Source organism: Sciurus carolinensis, chromosome 11 (genome assembly GCF_902686445.1).
Source record: "Sciurus carolinensis chromosome 11, mSciCar1.2, whole genome shotgun sequence".
Classification (NCBI taxonomy): Eukaryota; Metazoa; Chordata; class Mammalia; order Rodentia; family Sciuridae; genus Sciurus; species Sciurus carolinensis.
In genome coordinates, this window is record NC_062223.1 from 78,476,711 (window position 1) to 78,498,935 (window position 22,225).

The window sequence follows — 22,225 nt, forward strand, 5'->3', positions numbered from 1 at the left end:
GCAGGGGTCTTCCCCAAGATCACACAGAAAACACACTTGGACTAGCTGGAGCAGGGGTCTGCCACCTCCCTGAGGTCCCCAGCTCCCTGGTGGAGTTTTCTCTTACAGCTGGCTTAGCAGGTCCGACCACATGGACAAGTTGTGCTGTGCGCCTGCGTGTGTGTCCCTGAGGAACAAAGACGCTGCCAGCTGGGTTTATGTTTCAAGACGTCTGTCCCCGCCCTTGACCAAGAGATCCTAGAGGGAAGCTGGGGCCAGGGCCGAGTGTGGGGGGAACAAGGGGGAGTCGGAACATCAATAGGAAGCCGCCTTGCCTGGAAACCGGAGAGTCCTCCCGCCAGCCCCAGGATCCGCTGAGTTCACTTGAGGAGGCCAGAAACTGCAGGGGCGGGCTGGGGCTCGCTCAGCATTTATTTCATACAGCTGTTTAAAAAGCTTGTTTAAAATATAATCATTATATATATATTTATATATATAAAATATATAAAGGGGAACTGAGGTGAGTCACCCCAAAGAAAAAGCTATGTTTTATAAATATTTCTGTAGCTCCCACATCCCAAAGAAAGAAAAGGAACAAAACAAAACAAAACAAAAAACCAAAAATCATTTACAACCCAATCTAGTGGTTCCATGTGGGGGGCCGAGGGCCCCGCAGAACATTCCCAAAGGCTGGTCTTCGTGGCCCAGGAAGGTCAAGTCCATACAGTCTCACCAGTCTCTTACCCTGGCCGCTTGGACCAGCCTGGGCGGCACTGAGGGCCTTGGGCTGCCAGGTTATTTTTAATCTTGTCGGTTTCCTTTGATGTCCCGGCCCTCCTTCCAGAGTGAGCAGGCCTCCTGTTCCTGGTGGCTTCCAAGTGGAGGCAAAACACAAGCCGCCTCCCGCCTGGCATCTGGAATTCGCATGGAAAAGTCCATGGGGTGCCTCCAGCCCCGCCCGGCTGGGCGCCGAGGGTCCTCGAGGCGTCCGCGCTCCCGCTGGGCGAGGGCGTGGCCTCACTTGCAGACGTAGCGCTCCACGGTGCGCTCGCATCTGCGGCAGGTGACGTAGCAGCACCAGTGGTACTTGCAGTGGCACCGCTCGACCACGCGGTCGGTGTAGGGGTTGTAGCCGCGGCCACAGCACATGAGGTCGCAGCTGTCACTGCCGTTGGAGGTCTTGTTGCACTGCCTGGGGGTGGGAATGCGAGGTCAGTGAGTGCTCCCTGGGTCACCCCCAGCGCCCCGCCCTGCAAGCCTCCCCACCCCGCTGGCTCAGCCCCTCTCGGTCTCTGGGGAATTTGAAGTAATCCTCTTACCAAAGGTACTTCTAACTTCCCCTCTATTTCCAGTAAGCTGTTACCAAAGCTGTTTCTTCCCGGACGTGTCTCGTTTCTGTTTCTTCTAAATACCGAAAGGCTCCTCAGATCAGTGCAATCGCCCTAACTTCACATTTAATCTTGACTTGTATGATAATAGATGTAGGGGTTGGATTTACTTTTAGAATCTCAGGGCAAATTCTGAAACACTGAAAATGGCCGGGGAGGAGAGGTGAAGTGACTTTGGCACACTGGAGAAAGAGGCTGCTGGCACTCAACTCCGAGATGCCAGGTGTGTCCCTCCATAATTTTATCTTCCTGGAGGCATGCAGTGTCCTTGGTTGGGTTGTGCCATCGTCCCCTTTATCCAGATGAAACAGGCTCACCAAAGGGCAGAGGCCTGGGACTCTCACTTGGGTCCATGGACAAGCAGGGCTTACGTTCTTGCTGGCACCAAGGCCACTACTTACGTCCTGCCCCTAAGCCCACAGAACCCATGGCTCACTGCATTCCTCCTGAGCCACCCCTGTGGGATGAGGAACCACTGAAGCTTCCTCTGAAATGCACACACCCTTCTGCTGCCATCAGCTCCTTCTAGTGAAGAGACATCTGTTCAGATGGATCTCCTCTAGCGGGGCTGAGGCTACAGAGGGAATGTTTTTGTGGGAACGGAGCAGCAGGAATCTGGGCACCAGGCAGAAACAAAAGGATCCTCACAGCCATGTGGACAGAGGCATCCCAGAATGCCCAAGGTGGGCAAGCCCTAGAGAGCCACTGAAGCTCTCCTCATCTCTCCTCTGCGCTCTGTGGTGCGCTGGCCTGTGGGTCATCCAGTAGCGATGGGAGAGGGGTAGAAAGGAAAGAGACTGACAGCCCAACACAGAGGAGATGCTGGGAAGTGAGACTGGAGCTCCATCCATTTCAGGAAGATTACACTGAACCTCAGATCAGTAAAGGGCTTGTTCAGGCTCACTCAGCTAGGCCACTGCACCCTTCCGCCACCCATGAAGAGCCACTCACAGATCCAGGGAGACCCTTCCTTCACTCTGGGGTCCTCAGTGGACTTTGCTTAGCCGCTTTGTGTTCTAGAATCTTCCTCCCTCTCCTTGTCCCCTCACACCCACCCTGTAGCCTCAGCCCAATTTCTCGCTCCTTCCTGTCTCCCTGGCCTGACCCATTCCATATCCACTCAGCCCAACCCCTCAATCTGGCCTCCAGATGGGGCCTGGGCCGCCTCACAGAGCCTGCTGCCCTGGCCTGTGGGGACGGAGCCCCAAGCCACCCCCCTCCTGGAGACAGGAACGTGGGCCGTGGAGGAAGCAGATGCTGGCTGGGCACCAACTATGTGCCAGACGCGTTCCCAGACACCCGCTCTCAGTTCAATATTCCTCTAACCCCGCTGAACACCAGTTTTGTGGAATGCTATTAGGGGCTCCTTAATAAAAGAGTTCCCCAGCCAAGCACCTCTGGGAAACACTGCCTTAATCCAATCCTTTACTGGGGCTTCCTCGGGCCCTTCAATATGTCCTTGTGCCTTGTGGATGGCCAAGGAGAGCTTCCCAGACATATCTGACCACAGAGCTCTTTCTGTCCTCGTAGCTCAGGACTAGCTTTCTCTCCAGAAGGTGCTCACCTGGATCCTCACCAGCCTCACCTCACAGCAGGTCTGCAGCCACCATTGGCCCTCTCTCTGTCCTGAGCTCCCTGTGGCAGCTGTGATTGGCCAGCTATGGGGTCCCAGCCCCAGCTCTGAAACTGGGGACGAGGGGTCCTTGGGAGGACATGGAGAAGCTGGGCCTAGGGAAGGGCTTGCACTTGTCAGTGGACACATCCCTCTATAGAAGGCAGGCAGACCATGCTGTCCCCCAGTTCCTCAGACTGGCTGGGTGGCCCCAGCTGGCCCTGTGCCCACCTCCCCTGGTGCCTCTCAGCTGATCACACTATAGGGCTGTTATCCTTCATCTGTTTACTTGACAAACATTTATTAAGCACCTGTTTTTTTGGGGAAGCCTCTTTCCTTGTCTGCTGCCCAATTTGGTCATTGTCTCTGGCCATCTAGGGGGAAGGTGGGTGGAGCCTCAGCCAGCCTCCGTTCCCCACTTCCGGCACTCCCAGAAGTGCTGCAGGGGGGCCCTGGCTCTGATCTCCACTCAGCACTCCTGGGGCCTCCTCCCTCTGCTGGGCCGGGGCTCCACTCCCCAGGTGCCAGCAGAGTCCCACTGTGTGCTGGCCCAGAGCTGGTACGGTATCCGCCAGGGTGGCAGCAGGCCCTTACCTGTCCTGCGTCCCGTGGGAGCCCACCTTCTCGTTCTTCATGCAGAAGTCGGGTGAGCTCTGCAGGTAGACGAGCTCTGAGTCCTTCACAGGCCGGATATCCAGGTCCTTGGGCACCAGGTGCTTGCGGGTGCCCATGGGTCGGTGAACTACCTTGGTGGCCGACAGGTAGCGCGTCTTGAGGTCTGCGGCCACGTCCCGAAGCTCCTGCAGCCCCTTCCAGCAGGTGCGGATGGAGCAGGAGCCAGACACCCCATGGCACTTACACTTCATTTCCAAAGAGGCGCGTAGAGCCTGCAGACAGGGGGGACGTCGGGCTGGGCGGCCGGAGCCCCTCCTTGGCCTGCCCAGGACCCTTGCCCCCAACAGGGCCTCCAAGGGTGGAATGTCTGACTCTAAAGCTTGGAGGTTTGTGAGTGGTGGTCCAACCCAGAGGGAGGTAGATAGCTGGGAGGGGCAGGAAAAGAGTAGCATTTGCAGGGATAACAGATGCCACTTATTAAGCACCTATGGTATACCAAGTGTTGTAACACATGATGCAGGTTAAACACCACCACAGCCCATCCAAGAGATATCATTATTTCCCCCACTTTAAAGAGGCAATGAAGGCTCAGAGAGGTTAAGTTCCATGCCCAAGTTTTGCACAGCTAAAAAAAAATCATGGAGCATGGATTTAAACCCAGGTCTGAAGCCATGGGTTTTAATCATTCCACAACTTTTCTCTCCCACAAAACTTGGGCTTGCTAAATGCTTGCTGGGGGAAAAAGGATAAAAAAGAAAGGAAGGAAGGAAGGGAGTTGGGGAGGGATGGGGAAGACGGGAGGGAGGAAGGGAGAAGAGGCAGGGTGAGCACTTGGGGCGCCTCCTCCCCATCAGCCCTGGGCCAGCCTCGGCTCTCCACTGCCAGCGCTCCTGCCCTTGGCAGGCAGGGCACCGCTCAGGGTCACTACTCTGCCTTCTTCAGTGCAAAGCAGGCATATCACTCCTGCTGTGCTGAGGATTCAGTGAGATGACAGGTAACAAAGGTTTGTGAACCACGGAAGTGAGACCAGCTTAACCAACAACTCTGGGGGAGAGTGGGAGACTTCGGCCCAGAGACTCTAGTCCTGGCTTCAGACTCAATTCAGCCCCACCTTCTCCCTGGGCCTCAGTTTCCCTGTTTGTGCTTGAGGGGGAGGCGTTAGGTGCTCTCTAAGGGCCTTTTTTTGGTATAGGGAATTGAATTCAGGGGCACTAAACCACTGAGCCGCATTCCCAGTCCTGGGGTCTCCCTGAGTTCTTAGGGCCTTGCTAAATTGCTGAGACTGGCTTTGAACTCCCGATCCACCTGCCTCAGCCTCCTGAGCCACTGGGATTGCAGGCGTGCACCCCCGTGCCTGCCTACGGGCCTTTTTGTTCAGTTTTATAGACCCCTTTCTTTTCACAGGACTCACACCCCTGCCTTGCCCTCCCACCGGCCCTGTGCAAAGATTATAAGGATCATGGGTCACCTGGGCTCACTCCTGCAACAGAGGGATGGGGAAACTGAGGCACCGAGTGCGCACCAACTTGCCCCAATCACTCAGTGGTTAGGGAGGGAGCTGTTCAAGGTCCTAGGCTTCTTCTTCCTCATGAGTTGCTGGACGTGGGGACTGAGGGAGCCCACTTTGGATGTAAAATCTGCTGAGCAGAACCTGAGGAAGGCCCAGGATCAACAGCACTGCAGGTTTTGGCTGGAGTCATCAGAAGGTAAAGAGACTCAGTCACGCCATAGCAGGGCCAAACCTGTGGCCTTCAGGATCTCATTGACTCCTCGCACAGCCCTGCACTGGCAGGGAGAGAATGGGGTGCTGTGCCCCTAGCAGCAGGAGGCCCGGGGCTGGCCCTGGGGTGCAGTGGGGATGGGGAGGCTCCTGCTGGGTCTCCAGGGATGGGTGCAGGTCAGCAGAGCTGGGGGCAGGCGTCTCTCCCTGGCCAGGCTCTACCACAGCTCTGTGATTTGGCCTCAGTTTCCCAGATTGTGCAAGGATGGCCTGTGCATTCTAGAAGCTGCACATGAAGGAGACTGTGAGAGGCACAGAAACCTCTGGACATGGAATCCCACAAACCTGGGCTCCATTGGGCCCTGTGTCCTTGGTGGGCCACCTAGGTTCTTTCTGCCTCACCTGGCACCTCTGAACAACGGGGCTAATGGGCACTGAGATGCCATCTGTACAAGACACTCTGGCTCAGGAGCTCCTGCCCACCTGGGGCCTTCTTCCCATCTGCAGAAAGCGGGGAACAGCTCCTGCCCAGAGTTGTTCATGGACACAGGAAAGAAAATCAATCAAGCATCTATCACAGGGTCTGCGCCATGGATTGGTATGAAACTTGCTTGTTTATTTTAATTTTCTGAAACCAGAAAGGTCCATTACGACTTATGCAGTCACTCCTCAACCTTGTGTGCTGTAAGATGAGGAATTAATGAAAAATTGATAATGATAGATATTGGGGTCAGTTTTAGAGGTTGGGCTGGGGTGGGGTGGGCTCCCTGTTCAATCCAAGATGACTCCTTAGCCTAAGTCGCCATGGTTGCTGGTCCTCTCAGGGCTGTGGAACAAGGCACAGGGGGACTGAGCCCCAAGCACTATTTTATAGATGAGAACAACTAAGGCCAGAGAGGAAGTGACTTGTCCAACATCACCTCAGTCATTCAGAGCTTCTGACTCCTAGCTCAGTGCTCCTGCTGGGACAAGCCAGATCCCCATGGACCCAGGAGGAGGAGGGGGGCCAGCCAAGCCCCAAGCAGCTGACTGGAGAGGAAGAGCTGAGGGAGGTCACAGGCACGTCAGGCGTGGGCAGTCAGGGCCCGTCCCCCGCCCCCCTCCATCGGGGCACACTGATGGCCTTCTCTGGCCAATGGCACAAGCACACCATCTGGGGGGGGTGGTTACCTGTCTCCCCACTTCACTGTTGTGTAGACGCATCAGTTTATTGGCTTGGGATCCTGTTTTTTTCACCTTCATAGGAGCATCGGAAAACTTGGCTCCCATGAGAAGCCCGTAGCTGAGGTTGTCCGCACATCCTCCCCAGCGGTTCCCAGGCCCGGGTGGCTCACCTGGGACAGGGCCGCAGGAGCAGCCGGGCAGGTCGCCGGAGGTGCAGGCCCGGGCGATGGCGTGGCTGATGGCGGCCGCCGACAGCGCATACACGAAGGCCGACTCCCGGGTCCCTGTGGGGTGGGAGGTGCAGGTCACTTGGGGCAGGTGGCTCCAGGGATAGGACCTGACCCAGGTCTGAGACCCTCTGGCTTTGCCCCCACCCCACTGAGGGGCCAGACAGAGACAGGGTGGTATAGACAGAGGATAGCACTGAGGCCATTAGCCTGTCACTTCTTATCTCCCAGGTATCCCCCAACTACCCCAGTTGACTGAGGCACTCCCCAGCCCCTGCATTCCCACAGCTCGCCTCACTCACATCCTCCGGGACTCCTGGGTGCCATGCGGTCACCCCTGCTCACCCCACAGTCAGCCTGGGGGCTGCTCTAGAGAAGCGAAGGCCCAGGCCCTGAGCTCCTCAAAGGACTCACAACCTGATGGGGCAGATGAGAGCACAGAGAGCCTGCTGCAGGTTGAATCATGTCCCCCCAAAAGATATGTCCAGGTCCCGATCCCCGGCACCTGTGTGACCTTATAGAAACCGGGTCTTTGCAGATGTCGCCAAGCTAAGATGAAGTCACTAGATCAAGGACCCTGAATCAGTGGCCCGTGCCCTTAGAGGAAGAGGGGATTTGGGATACATAACACAGCAAGAATGCAAAGAGGGCTCCTTCCTCTGAGTCCAATGGCTCACAGCCCCCTCTGCGCCCTGGAGGAAGGGCTGAGGAACGACAGATGGGGACTGTTGAGCTGCAGCTGCAGGGATTGCCTGCAGCCACCAGAAGCTGGGAACCCGCAAGGAAGGAGCCCTCCCAGGGACCCGCAGAGGAAGCAAAGTCCTGCTGAGGACTCAATCAAATTTCCAGGCTCCAGAACTGGGAGAGGATACATTTTGGTTGTTGAAGTCACAGTCTGTGGCACGCTGTGGTAGTAGCCCAGGAAACTAATACGGGCAGAGGAAACGTGCCTTGGCTGGAGACTGTTCCCCTGGGTCTGAGCCCTGCTCCATCTCTTAACTAGCAGATGCTTCCCCTTCTGGAGCCTCAGTTTCCTTAGCTGCAGAATATAGAGATAATACCTCCTGGCAGGCCTGCCCTGGCATCCAGATAACTTGGGAAGGGAGGAAGGAAGGAAGCTTCGTCAAGTGCTACACAAACATGAGCTGTCACTGTTTAGGATCCACAGGGGGAGTTGTTATCACGCAGGGGGAGATAAGACCCACTAGGGTGTTTCTGTCAAAAGTCTTCTGTTGTACCCAGGTCCCCAACACCCGCCTCCTCCGGGAAGCCTGCTTCACAGATGTTGTCTCTAACCACTGTGTGCACCTGCATGGGCCTGAAATTTCATCAGCTGAGTAGGGCGTGGTGGCGCACACCTGTAATCCCAGCAGGCTGGAGGATGGCGAGTTCAAAGCCAGGCTCAGCAACTTAGTGAGGCCCTAAGCAACTTAGTGAGACCCTGTCTCTAAATAAAATATAAAAAAGGGCTGGGGATGTGGCTCAGTGGTTAAGTACCCTTGGGTTCAATCCCCAGTACCAAAAAAAAAAATTCTGTCAGCTGGTCTTGGATTGCCCAGGGCATACCTGCTACCCTGAGGGTGGGCTCCACAGCCTTCTCACTGATTTACTCCCTGACTGACCTTCAGTACCATGAGAACGACCTTGGGGCATGCTGCGAGCCTCGTGGTTCCTCCACCCATGCACTGGGGCACGCGTGTACCTGCAGAGTCGTTCCGGCTCCCTGCACTCGTGTGTTCACTCCCGTGTTTACTCATTCACCAACTCACGCCTGAATACCTGTATGACTCATGCACCCATCCGCCTGCCCAGCCGTGCCTGTATCCGTGCCCATCCATCATCCACCGATCCACTCATCCATCCACGAGCCTGCGAGTCCACCCATCCATGAATCCACCCACCTATCCAAACACACCTCGATTCACGCCTGAATTCATTCATCCCCACCAGCGTGCTGTGGGCAGCCCCCTCCCTACCTCTCTCCAGGTCAAGCAGGTAGTTAGGGGCGAGCTCGATGGAGGAGCAGTTCCAGCGCATGTCGGCGAAGGCCCTGCGGCAGGCCTTGGTGACCTCGCGGGCGGCGTGCACGATGGTATGCATGAGCTCCAGGTTGCTGCGGCACAGCTGGACCTGTGCAGACACCAGGCCCTCCAGCTGCTTGCAGTGCTGCGTCTGGTTCAGCGCCAGGGCTGGCGGCGTCTTGGACAGCGCTCTGCACACCGTCAAAAACAACCCATGGAAGAAAGACAGGGCCGTGAGGGGCCCTGTTGCCTCCACTGGCCCTCGTGACAGCCTTTCCCTCAATGACTGGAGCTCTTCTTGGAGAAGCCAGGAAAACGGGAGGCAAAGTGCCACTGGCAGAGCAGAAGTTCCCCTCCCACTCCTGTGTGACCTTGGGCACATCACCGGCCCTCTCTGGACCTCAGGCCCAAAACATAACATAGGATCATGACCCCAACCTGCCTGAACTCTGTGACAATCATACCAGCACTAAACAGGTTTGCAGCCCACAAAGCAATCTCATCCCATGCCACCCTGAGTTCTCAGGGCTGTGAATGATTTCTCTTTACTCAACATTCATTCAGCACTGAGCAGCGACGGGCCAGAAACTGTGCTGCTGAATTATTATAAACATGATAATTATATATACTATGAATTGAGCACTTACTATACACCCAGCTTGAGTTAGGAGCTCTTCATCAGTTTCACATAATTACTAAACCCAAGGGATTGGACCCCCCTCCCCAGATAACATTAACGTGCTGTCAATGAGGGTGGGGTTGGGGTGGAGGTGGCTAACAGTGGGCCAGAGCCCCACAGAACAAGAGAATGTGCTTGGATGAGAAGGGAAGGACCTCCAAGAGGCAAGATCAAAGGCTCAGAGTGGACCCAAGCCATGAGCAGGGACATGCTGGTGTGTTTGGACAGCAGTGTCCAGCACCAGCGGACCACAGAGCCGCGTCAGACAGCGCTTCCTGACCTAACTGGACCAGTTCCAGGTTGCCTAGGCCTAGCCTTCTTGGGGTGCCTGCTGTCTAAACCCCCAAAGCTCTGACTGGGAGGGCTTTGAGCACGGAGGCCAATGCCATCCCCTCCGTGGATCTTGGTTGTCAATAGCCCCTCCACCTCCACCTGGCAACTGCTGTTCATTTCCCAAGTGAATAGAGCTCAGGGGTCATCCTGGACTAGATTATCACATACGAGGACACCGAGGCTCAGCCAGGGGTGGAGCTTCCCGGCATGCTCCCCCAAGTCCAGTCTTCCCTCCCCAGCAGGCCCAGGCTCTGGGGGGTGCGTGAGTCTCCTTCCTGGGCCCCCTGCTCTGCAATGGGCTGGCCTGAGCTGCCCTGCCCTGGCTCTTGCCAGCTTTCTTCCTTTCGCTTTCAGCCAGTGTTCTGTTTTAAAATGGGAAGGACTAAATGAGTGACAGCAAACCAAACATCTGGCCCAGCAGCAGGCGCACAGTGAGAGCTTAAGCAGCGTGGGCTCCCACTTGAGCCAAGAAATGGGGCAACTGCGGCTCCTGCCTCAGCACAGGCAGGCCTGAGTGCCGGGTGCCACGGCTCCCAGCGAGGGGAGCTCTGTGCTCTTGGGGCCTGACGCTCATTGGCTGGGGCCCTGAGGGACTCCTGCAGCCACTTTGGCTCTTAGCTTCCATCTATAAGTCATCAAGCAAGGGCCTCCCCAGCGGGTGCTGAGGAAGGTGCCACGAGGGAGCACCCAGATGAAGCTTCGACTCCCCATGACCAGAGGACACGCAGGTCGCTGCTGTGCAGGCACCTGGAGGTGGGGGCATGGGCAGACCGAGGCCTGAGGGACCTGCTGGCTGGGACAGGAGCAGCCGGCCACAGGGTGCAGGGGAGGCCTCGCCCCTGGAAGCACCAGGCGGAGGCAGCAGACTCCACTCCCGAGGAGGCCCTGCGGTCATCTGGTAATTAGTGGTAATGACCGTTTCTAACTAAATCCCCCTTGGGGAGGTAATCAAGGATTAAGGCAGGAGGCGGGGAGTGGCCGGTGTGGACATCTCTGCAGGCTTGCCTCACTCCCGCAGACCCCTAATTGGAAACATTTTGGTTTATCTAGGGGTGGGGAGTGGGGGAGAGGGTGGAAGAGAGGACAGGAGGGAACAGAGAGTTCACCCGCAGGCCTGTGCCAGGGTTCGGCAGGGGTGGCCCTGAGCGGCAGGCTTCTCTCACTCAGGACTCAGGGGTCTCCTGGGACTGGCTCTGGCAGAGGCTTGGTTCAAACTCTGGTTGTCACCCACCTACCACATGACCCTGCACGAAGCTACCCTTCTCCCAGCCTCAGTTTCCCCACCCCAGCACTAATGTAGGCTCTGATGGTGGGGACATTTTAGGGTGACACAAGCTGGACAAATGGCTTCACCTCTCCCCCACTGCCTGGGCCACATACTCCCTCTCCTTTCTGCTAGGCTAGCCCTTCTCTGCGCCTGGGTGGTCCTCCCTCCCTAGGCCTCCCGCAGGGCCATGGCATCTGCCCAGCTGCCCGCCCTGCCCAGCCTATCACTGAGTGGTCTTCCTGGGGTTGCCAGCAACCCTACCGACCTAGCCCAGGTAAGGCCACCTTGTGAGAAGGGCCTCCATCCCTCTTGCCCAGGCACAGGGACGGCCATATGATGAGTTCTTGGCCAAAGACCTGAGGTCAGGCTGGGAGGCTCCAAGGGCTCTGTGGTTGTGCAGTCCATTCCTCACCAGATGACTCTTTCACAGCTCGGGGCTCATGCGCCTCAGGAGGGCTCCCACCAGCACGCCCGGAAGGTAGCCTGGCAGCTCCTGCCTCCCCCACGGAGCGACAGGATGAGGGCAACAGTTGGTGGCAGGGAGATCTTGACAATAGCTACACTCTCAGGATGAGGAGGACCCCCAGGTAGGGTTTTGGGCAGGGCTTAGGGGCCCACAGATCTTGACCAGGAAGCCCAGTGGTTCTGCCTCTGTGGACCTGTTGACCCAGGGGTGGGAAAGCAATGGAGTCTGAGGAGACCTGTTCTCCCAACCCGGGACTTTTTTATTTTATTTTTTTAAGTTGTCAGTGGACCATTTTATTTTATTTATTTATATGTGGTGCTGATAATTGAACCCAGCGCCTCACACATGCTAGGCAAGTGCTGCACCACCGAGCCACAGCTCCAGTCCCAATCAGGGACTTTTACCCACCTGCCCAGCAAGCACCCTTTGGGCTTTCCTGGGCCACACCTCATTCTGATGCTCCCAAGGCAGGGAGGGTGGAGCAAGGACCTGGGCTCCAGGCTCACTAGGCAAGCTCAGGCTCTCTCTGGGCTTCCACCTAGCCCCCTGGGTGGCCTTGGAGAACTTTTCCATCTGTGACAAGCAAGACTCTTCAGTTAGGTCCCAGGTCTAGGAACCTGGCTCCTCAGAAATGCTCCCCCTTCCCCCAGCCACACCAGGCAGGGGACTGCAGCTGCCAGCCCAGGAAGAAGCCCCCAGGCCACATGGCCAAGAGTCCTGTTTCCTCCTAGGAATCTGTCCCAGGGCTCCACAGCCAAGAGGGCCCAGGCCAGCTCCGTTCCCCTCTGTACACCCATGGTGACTGAGGCTGATGGAGGCCTGGAGCTTGCAGATGGAGTCCTGCCTAGAAGAGACCACCTAGAGCTCAGAAGCAAGGCCCTGGCCCCACACATGCTGACCCCTATGCATCCCGTCCTGCAGGAAGTCCTAACGGCCTCTGTCAGACTTGACAACTGAAAAGCCAAAGGGCAGCTTCCATGGCATTGCTAGATCCCAGGGTGAGTGGGAAAACTGAGGCCCGGAGAAGAGCAGGAGTTGCTGAACCTGTGCGCAGCCCATCAGGCAGACCCAGCTGGAACCCAGGTCTCCCAGGCCCAGGCCAGGGCTCCTTCCCTTCAGGACAGAGCTGGGGAGCCCAGGCTCTGAGGGGCTGAAGGTGTGCCTGGGTCTAGGCTGGTGGAATGAGCTGGTGGAGCCCCAGACGGGACTCCCTCCTTCCACTCCACTTTGCCGCAGCTACGGCCTTTCTAGAGTTTCTTGGGACTCTTCCTCGAGAGGCCCCACCCCTGTGTGAGTGGCAGGCTCAGGGCTGCACAGGGAGGGCCTTTCTTCTCAGGGGGCAGCCCCCACAGCACTAGGACCACCCTGTGCCTCCCCCACCCAGGGCAGCCAAAGGGCTGGGTGTCCAGACCTGCCCCCTCACACTTGCTGGTCTGGGTGTCTCCCAGCACCTGACTTGAGAGGTAAGTTATGGGAAGGGTCCCCAGGAAACAGGTGCTTCCATCCTGACTACCATTCCACCTGGTCAGGCTTGACCAGGAGCCCACCAGGTGAGCGTCCCAGGTCACTCAGCCACATCTGGTTTCAGATTCTGTGTCAAATATCCCTTTCATCTCCAAGTCACCAGGGCAAAGCCCAGGGCAGCACTGTCCCCAGGACTGCCCTAGGACAGCTGACCCTCCTGGATGAGTCTCTAGCATCTCACCCCCAACTCTGTCACTGTGCTGGGATTTCCTTACAGTCATCAGGAACCAGCCGTGTGACCTTAGGTGTGTTACTTACCCCCTCTGTACTTTAATCTCCTCATTTGTAAAATGGTTGTGATAAGATCACCTACCACATAGGAGTATTCACGAATTAAATGACCACAGCTCTTGGAGTCACGTGTGGGGCACTTTCTAGCAGGTGCTTATGGTTGCTGGTCTTTCCAAGCTTCCTGGAAGCCTGGATCCTGCCTCCTGCTATGCTCCTGCTTTCCTCCCATCTGGGACACCTACTTCGTCTTCCATCTCTGCCTAACCGAATCCTCCTCATCCTTCCAAGCCCAACTGCAGTTACCTCCCGTGCGTGGAACTGACCGCTCCTCCTCAGGGATCCTATGCTCCCTCTCCCAGGACAGACCATAGTCCACCTCGCATTTTCACATGCCCCTCCCCACCAAGAGGCTGGGAGCTTCTGGAAGGCAGGCACTGAGTAGGTAGCACCTGGGTCACACAGTGCAGATAACTCCGGTGTCGGGCTTAGCCAGCTACCATCCAGCTGTGTGTAGCTGGGAGGCTTTCTCAGACCTTTAGTCCTACCACCTAGGGCTGGGATGTTAGCAGGGTCCCCCGTGACTCCCTGCGAACTGCAGATGTCACTCAAACAGTCACTTCCAGGACCCTGATACTCTTTGTGTCCTTCAGCAAACCCTTCCCTCCCCTGGACATCATTTCCTTATCTGTAAAATGGTGGCAGTGGGCGAGGGTGAGGGGGCTTCCTCACTGACCTGGGGTTTCTTCCCACAGGAGGAATCCTGGGTGCCTAGCAGCCAGTGGAAGGTGGTGGTTTCTCAAAGCTCACAAGGGGCAGCTGGGAGGAGCCTCTGCCCCAGGGAGGGGAGACCACCTGCCCAGGCTTCTCCTTACAAACAGGAAGTACCAGAAGATGGGGCTCCCCTCTTGAGTCATCAATTAATTGATAACTCAGTTCCAGAAGGGGCAGGGCCCATGACCTCCAGACTGTTTGCTGGCGGCCCAGCTGCTATCGCCCTGTCTTCCAGTTAATCCACAAGCCCTCCTCAGGGCCCCTCCCCAGCCCCCATAATCTGCTCCCTGCTGTTTTATCTGCATGGTTCCCTGCCTCTGCCCCTGCTCCAACTCCAGACCTGTGTCCTGTCCTGGACCTTCCCACCCTGGGCCTTGGCTCATGGAGTCTCCTCCACCATCACACCCTCCTCCCCACTGTGCCCTGCCTAACTATCTGCAGGCAACTCTGCACTGCCAAGGGGCAAGCCCCAGAAGATCTCCCCAGTGTCCCAAGTGTGTGACCCCACCAGGTGGCTTCCCCACCTCTGGGCCCCCTCGCCCAGCACTGGTCTCTCCTAGGACACTTGGACACTTGTGGAGTTATTTACGGCCTGGGCTTATCTCTCACAGCACAGAGGGCAGCTCCTCCAGGAAGGGGCCGGGTTTCACTCCTCTCTGTCCGCACCCATCTCCGTCCTTTGCACTGCCCACGGAGGGACCTGACCATCTCCCACCGCCCCCAGCGATCATTTATGCCCAAAAGAACCCCTGCAGACTGCACAGTCCGGCAGCTCCGCGGTTCTCCCGGGGCCCTCTTTACCTGGGGGATCTGAGCGAGCTAAGGAGTCTACCTTCCTCTGCCAGAGGAAGACACTGAGGCTCTCAGAGTTAGAGTGACACTTCCCCAAGGTCACCTAGGCAGAGGGTCACGAATGTCGCTGCAGACCTCCAATTAGGGTCAACGAGCCTGAGAAGATCTGGAGCTGGCCCCCGTGTGCGAGTATGCCCCTTGACAAGGGTGTCTTGCGGAGGTGTGTGACACCTCTGTGGCTTTTGCGCAACCGTCAGCGGGCCAAGACCGGGCAATTTCATTGCCCTGGGAAAGGTCGGCATTTTACAAGAGGAAAAAATCGAGGCTAAAGAACAATGACTTCCTCACGATCCCCAGGTCATCTTGGACTCCCGGGTCTTGGCAAACTCGACCGATCCAGGGGCCCCTTTAGGCCCTCCCCCGCCCAAGTCGCCTGCCCCGGGCCCGTCGGCGTGGACTCGAGGTCCCTACTTACAGCCACTTGATGCCATAGCACACGCCGGTCTGCAGCGCCAGGGCGAAGAGCAGCGCCTCGCAGACCTGCGGTCGCGCCCTCATCGTAGCGCCGCGGGCGCACCCGGGGGTCGCACCCAGCCGAAGCCGCGCCGAAGTCCCGCCGCCTGCACGGCCACCGCCGCGGGTCCTGCGCGCACGCCGCCTGCAGTCGGGGAGAGGAGAGCGAGGCGGAGGGTTAAGGCGGCGCGCGGACGGGGAGGCGTTTTATTCAAATTACAAAGGAGGGGTCGGACCCGGGGAGGCCAAGCGCGCGGCCGGAGTCCCCTCCCGCCCGGCACGGCCCTGGGACCCGCCGGAGTCTGGCTCGAATTAGGTGCGGCCAGAGCGCGGCCGAGGGCGTGTCCACCTAGCGCAGCGCCGGCCGCCCAAGAAGGGCAGGAGGCTACAGAACCAGAGACGCTGGGAGAGACCCGGCCGAGTGACAGCGAGAGGGAGACACAAGCTCAGAGAACGAGGCTGAAAGCCGCAGAGGCAGAGGGAGACACTGGGACAGACCCACAGACACAGGGACGGGAAGAAGAGGAGCGAGGGGTCTCAGGTGGAGGCAGCAGATTCGGGGCCTGGGGTCTGGGTTCTTATCCCCGAAATATTGATTAGTAGTTTAATAATGACCTTGGCAATTCTCCTGACTCAGTTGGTCTTAGTTTACCCCTTCTGTGAACTAGGGCGATTTGGGAATAATTCACTTTTTATAAGGAATGTTCTAACAAGATAGCCTTTGCTCCTCTCGGCAGCCCATTTCACAGATGAGAAAACTGAGGCTAAGAGCTGTGAAACGGCTTGTTCTAGTGGGCGGTCCGTACTCGGTGTTCTGTTCTTAGGTATACCGGTGTCGGGCGAGATCAAGCGCGTGAGCAGGAAATGGGGGCTTGCTCTGGGCATCGGTTTCTGTCTAGGAAGGGGAGGATGAGGAATGGGATGGCAAAGTTCTTCATACAGCGATAGTGGTTCAGGGTGAGTGAGTCCCTCTTTGGTGGACCCACTTGGGAGGGCCGGGAGAGAGGGAGGTGCGTGGCTAGGCTCCAGGTTGGGCCATGCGGCCTTGGCAGAGCAGGGTAGCTCACCGAGCTGGCACTAGGCTGCCTCCCACCGCCAGGCGGCGCCCTAGGGCCGCGCAGCTGCTGCCACCCCGCCCGCTCGCACGCCGCTGAGCTGCTTTCTGCGGCTTTTCCCCCCTCTTCATTCTCACCTCATTAACTCCCTTCCCAGCTTCTCCCAAATTTACCAACACCTGGCGTTCGCCTGGAGTCATACACAGCCCCAGCCCCTCTCCCCTCCGAGGAGCAGAGACAAAGGGATTCCTTTCTAAAGCAATTGCAGAGTTAGGGAAAAGAGGAACCCAACGCCTTTCTCAAAGGGGTTTTAAGGGGGGGGGGGGTCCCTCTGGACTAGACAGAGTTCTCATCTGGCACAGTGAGCTTGGGTAAAGCCTCAACCACCTCCAGCCTCAGTTTCCCCTTCTATAAAAACAAGAGACCGAACTTCACACATCTGCTGAGGTCTTTTCAGCCTCCCAATCCTCTTTGAGTCTTTGAGCCTCTGCCGGGTTTCATTATTACGTATACCTATGTAGAATGTGCAGGTTCGCGTGTGCCTTATGCGGGCAAGCGCGCGCGCGCACACACACAGATTCAAAACCCCACTGTTTTCAGGGACCTTCCCACATATCTCAGAGGGAAGGCAAGGAGAAAACTCCAAATAACTTTTTCTCCCCCACAAAGTCCCCCAGCTAAGCTCCCACTAGAGGTAGTCGGTGGCAGCGGGGTTATCGTTGGAGCTGAACCCCCTCCTTCCACCTAGCCTACATCCAAACCCTTTGTCTTACTAGCCCTGGAAGTTTACCGCACTCCCCAGAACCAGAAAAATATCCTCTGACTGGGGGAGGGGATCAAAATTCCACTCACACTCGCTCCTCTCTGCCCCCTGAAGTGCGGGCTCCCCCCCACGCGCCCAGCATAACTGGGTGGGGAAGGTCCAAGGGCTGCAAGAGGAAGAAGGCGCGCAGACTTACAGCGGGGGATCAGTGTCCAGCCCAATTCTCCTAGGGAGAGGAGGGGCCGCCCAGGTCACACAGTGCCCCGGGACCTAGGCCTCCAGCAACTCCCTGCTCTTTCCGAGTGGCCCCGACGGTCCCAGGTTTCTTCCGGCGCTCCACCTCTTCACTGGGGGAAGCAGCTCTTGACCTGGGACTCTGAGTTCTGACGGATTATTCCCGTCCCATGTAAGAACGTTCAGGACAGTCACACGGGCCGCTGGGTCACCCTCAGCCTAAGCCCTGCGGGTCAGAGCGCACTCGCCTCTCGGAGCCCCCGGCCCGCCAGAGGGCGCTAAGCCGGGGTTCAAGGTGAGATCTGCAACTGTGAGCGGTGAGACTTTGGGCAATTCCCGTCTTCTTCCTGGGTCCCAGTGTCCTCGTCGCGGGGTGGGATGAGGTGTGGAAGGGGTCCCCTCTCAGTTCCGGTCATTCTATAAGACATCTACGTGCCTTGGTCAGTCCTGACCACTTGCTTCAGGCCCGGCGCGGGACCTCGTTTGGGGCCAGGCGCGTAGTGCGCCCGCGTCAAAGTGCAGTGTCTATGGAGAGGTAGAGGTCCTGTCCTCCCCCCCGCTGGAGAATAGGTCCAAGCTACCCAACCTGCAGCAGGTGGAGGAGGGCCGCAGGCTGTGCACACGCTGGACACCGCGAGCGTTGTAGCCGCAGCGCGGTGCCGACAACAGGTGGTCATAAGACTTGGGCTCTGGAGGTCTCTGGAAACCTCGCCGCTAGGGCAGCTTAAGCCGGCGGGGATGTACATAGACTCCCTTACCCGCGACGCGCCCGTGCTGGGCCCGCAGCGGGCGCCGCGACCAGGGGCAGTGTCCACGCCGCACGCAAGGTCCGCACTGGTGGGTAGTCCTCAACGTGGACCGGGTGAGCCCAGGGACGCCGAGCCACGGCTTCAAGGTTACCTGCGAAGCGTAGCGAGGCGGGAACCGCCACCCGGCTTTGACCCGAGTCTCGAGTCTTTAGGGATCTGTCTTTTTAGCTGCGGACGCTGCGCGGCGTCACCGCGGAAACGGGGTGTTTTGGAAGTGGGAGGGAAGGGTGGAGAGCTTGGGATCCCTACCCTGGAGCCCGACTCTGCGCTCCCAAGGTCCATGAGGGACCGGGAGACACCGCAGCGCGGGGTAAGGGGGTTGTGGTGGGAGACGTGGGCTCATGCGCGAACTCAGCCAGATGTTCCGGGCGGCTCTAGATGTGCCGCGGGGCCGGGGTCAGGTCGCTCCTCCTCCCAACCCCCAGCCTGGAGCCCAGGTCTGTAAACAAACTCGGTTCTCGCCTTACCCCTGTTGCCTTTGGAAGCTGGTCTCAAAACAAGGCATCCGTCTCCCATCCTCCAATTTGGTAGAAGCTGCCGAATTTCTCTGCCTTTTGCCACCCTCTCCCTCCTCGCCACACACTCCCTCTGCCGCGGGATCCAAGTCCCCCACCCCCGGGATGGCTCGGGCATGACCTCATCAGCAGATTGACTAGAAGGGAGGGGGTCGAGTCCCGGCGTGGGGGACAGGACCGGGAAAGTTCGGGGAGGGCCCCAGGAACTGCGCAGCCCACCTCATCCCAAATCCACTCTCAAGCCAGGTACCGAAGCTGCGCTCCGCTAGCGGAATTCCTCGGACTGCCACGGAAGAGAGGTATGGAGGACTTGGTTTGCTAGCCCGGGAATGGGTGCCCAAGGGGGTCGTGGCGGGTGCGAGAAGTGCGGTCCCCCTCGGACTCGGGCGCCCCCAGCCTTAGCGAATCCCGGCTGTGTCTGCCGGCTGCCCACAACCACTGCTCACCTCTCAGGGCGCTCTCCGCGCGCGCCCTGCGTGCCCCGCTGTCCCGATGGGTCCCCAGCGGCGAGCGCGGCCCCTAGCGGGCCCGAGCGCACTTCGGCGGAGCGAGTTGCGAGGACGCCCTCACCGTGAAGCGGCTGGAGAAGAACCCAGAGGAGCCAGGCAAACGGAGATCCGCTCGCGTGCAGCGTGAACCGTGGCGCGGAGCCGGGTTGCTTTCCGCTGCGCTCAGCGCCTGGGCCTTGCACTCATTTGCTCGCCGGAGCTCTCCCCTTCGCCGGGCGCGATCTGCAGCTCGGGCCGCCCCAAACTGCTTTATAAGGCGCGGGCAGCCGCTTTGATCCGCCCACGTCAGCGCGCCGAACCCCACCGGGTGGCTCCGACAGCGCGCAGGGGGCGGGGGCGGGGTCCCTGCGGATGCTTGGGACCCGCGGCGCCCGCCGGCGGCTCGAAAAGACTTTGAGCCCTGTTGAGGTATAAAATGGGTCTTGCTCATCACAGCTAGCGTTTACTAAGCGTGACCGCTGCGTGCCTACTCAGTACCAGCCGAGCACAGGGTCTAGGTAAGGCCCATCTCCAAGACTCGCAGCAACCCGGCAAAGGAACTTCGACCTGCCAAGAGAAGTCCAACTTAGGTCCGGATCTGAAATTCCAGCATCACTAGGTTGCTCGTTTCGCAAATCGGCTGCTATTGGCTTCCGGGGTCTTGAGATCCTCGCTGGTGTCCGGGTTCCTGGTCCTTCGCGGTGCCATCTTTTTAGGCCTCTGGAACCAGTTAAATGATCCTGCCCTCCCAAGAGAAAAGAGGCGCCATGGCTGTACTCTGCGAAGAGTGTTTTAAAACCTTAGGCTTCAGTCCTGGCTTGCATGTGGGAATCCTAACTGCTGTGGCAACTGTTGGGGAGTCTTCTGGATGCATTCCCAACAGTGGGTTCCAGCAGAGGACTGAGTTTCAGAAGCTAAATGAGACTAGAGAAGACTTCCTATGAAACCAGCCCCGCTGAGGACTGAGGCGGGGTCACTTCCTCCTTTCCCTGGCCTCCCCTGCCAGACCTGCAGCCAACCCTAACTTCTCCAACCTGCCCCACTCAGTGATTCTAGCTGCCCATCAGGTGCTGTGGTTTCATCCGCTTGTCTTCCCCTCCTTCTAAGGGCTCCAATCTCAGAATGTTCTCAAGGATGATCTAGCTCATTAGTAGAAAGGAAAATGGAGACTTAGAAAGGACTTGTCTGGGGTTCCCCATTCTTTGCTGCTGCAAATGAAGTGGTGTTCACAGGCTCCCAACACCTCCTCCCAACACCTGGCCACAGGTACCTCCACATACAACATGTACACCTGGGCCCACAAGGTCTACAGCAAACTCCCAGCCAAACAAGTACTACCACAGTTCTACAGCCAGTCCCTCCTTCCACACAGGGCTGGGACATGTTACCACAAATAGTTACAAGTTCCCTATGTGGGAGATACTTAGACACATCATATACCCACACACACTCAGGAGCACATAGTTGTGAAATGGACATACACATGTCATTAGGATGAGGCTGAATCTGCAGACTGCCCCCAACCGGTTCAGGCACAAACACCTTTCCACATATGTAGTCAGCACTCACACAAGTTCTCAAGTGTGCGGAACTAAGTGCACATATACCGCTGCACACAGTCACAGGGATATCCTTGGGAACACATCTCCACCTCCCATCCCAGAGCACTGGGGTCAATCCCATTATAAAAGAAGTGGGAAAGCAGTGTGGCTTTGGGTGGGGCATTTAGGAGGTGAAGGAGGAGCAAGGCTGTTACCCCTGAGAGGTTGGGGGCAAAATCCTCCCAGGGCTCAAGAATGCCCTTAGCTCCCCTGCCCCAAGGTAGTTTGGGCACCATGGTCACCATGCTGAGAGCCATTTCAGGTGGCCTGTGTAACTAGGATGCACTCTCTGTGGTCACTCAAGAAGCTAAGTCAGTAGCCCCCAAACATTGCATAAGGAGAACGTCTGTCAAGAATCCTTTTCTGGTTCCCAGCTGGAGTAGAAACGGAAAACAACTTGGAATCATAATATAGACTTCGGGTTCCAATATAGATTTTGCCCAATTTCATCTTAGCTGTGTGATCTTCAGCAAGTTGTTTAAATTTCTGGAGACCTATAATACAATCCCACAAAATCCTCCACATTCTCCATGACCAAAATTAGTATTCCCATTTCACAGACTTGAAAGCTGAGACTCAAAAAGGAAGTGCTAACAACTGTTGGAGCCAGTATTTGAACCCAGATCTCTCCAGCTCAGAGTGACTATGACTCACAGTAAACGGATGGGAAGAGGATAATGACTCTCCATTGTCTCATGGCAGTTTAGGGAGGCCAGGAGATGGTCCCAGAACTTCTGAAGCCCAGCCCTGCCCCCTCCTGCCCCCTCCCAGATCCTTAGCTCTGTGTAGTTGATGAGGATCCAGGTTCAGCTAGGGCTGGGAACCCTGTCCTGGGGGAGGGGGTGAGGGACAGCGCTCTGAGGAAGTGGTCCTGAAAGCTTGGATTGAAAACTAAGGGGGCAGTTGGGGGCAGTGGTCCACACCTGTAATCCCAGCCACTAGGAGGCTAAGACAGGAGAATCATGAGTTCAAGATCAGCCTCGGCAATTTAGTGAGATCCTGTCTCAAAAAATAAAAAGGGCTAAGGATGTGACTCAGTGGTTAAAAAAAAAATTGAAAAAAAATAAAAAGACCAAGGGGACCTGGGGGCAAAGGGTCTACCCTCCCCTGCACGCCAGCCTCCCCACTTGTAAAATAGGGAGCACTTTAGCAGGGGATTCCCTGAGACACTTGTGAACACATCCCCACCTCCTTGGGAACTTTAGAACCCTCTGACCTTTCAACTTTAGGACCCTCTGACCTTTCCTATTTCCTTTTCCTCCTCCTTCCCTCTGCCCAGCTTTGGCTGTGTGGCAGCCCTGTGCTGGCCACTGGTTTCAGGCTCCTCTTGGAGGCAGGGAGGTCCCAGCAGGGCAGGGCAGGGCAGGCACACTCTTGGCAATACCTTCTCCTCTGTCACCCGCAGTGATTCTGGTTATCTGATCGCCTAGTCACCCAGTCGTGCTGAGGGCTTCCTGC

The 22,225-nt window shown here is 57.4% G+C and overlaps 1 protein-coding gene across 4 annotated transcripts; it reads right to left on the bottom strand.

Moving 5' to 3' along the window:
- Positions 1-387: 387 nt before the first annotated feature.
- On the bottom strand, positions 388-19,414 carry Wnt11 (Wnt family member 11). Of its 4 annotated transcripts, none has more exons than XM_047519394.1 (6): positions 19,125-19,414; positions 15,265-15,447; positions 8,682-8,917; positions 6,485-6,762; positions 3,574-3,866; positions 388-1,171 (listed from the first exon to the last, which is right to left on the bottom strand). In XM_047519394.1, the coding sequence occupies exons 2-6, from the start codon at positions 15,345-15,347 to the stop codon at positions 997-999; spliced, it is 1,065 nt and encodes a 354-aa protein (XP_047375350.1). In that variant the 5' UTR covers positions 15,348-15,447; positions 19,125-19,414; the 3' UTR covers positions 388-996. The 4 variants fall into 4 exon arrangements, with proteins under 4 accessions (XP_047375350.1, XP_047375349.1, XP_047375352.1 ...); XM_047519393.1 differs by lacking the exon at positions 19,125-19,414 and adding an exon at positions 18,631-18,770; XM_047519396.1 differs by lacking the exon at positions 19,125-19,414 and adding an exon at positions 18,113-18,296.
- Positions 19,415-22,225: the final 2,811 nt, after the last annotated feature.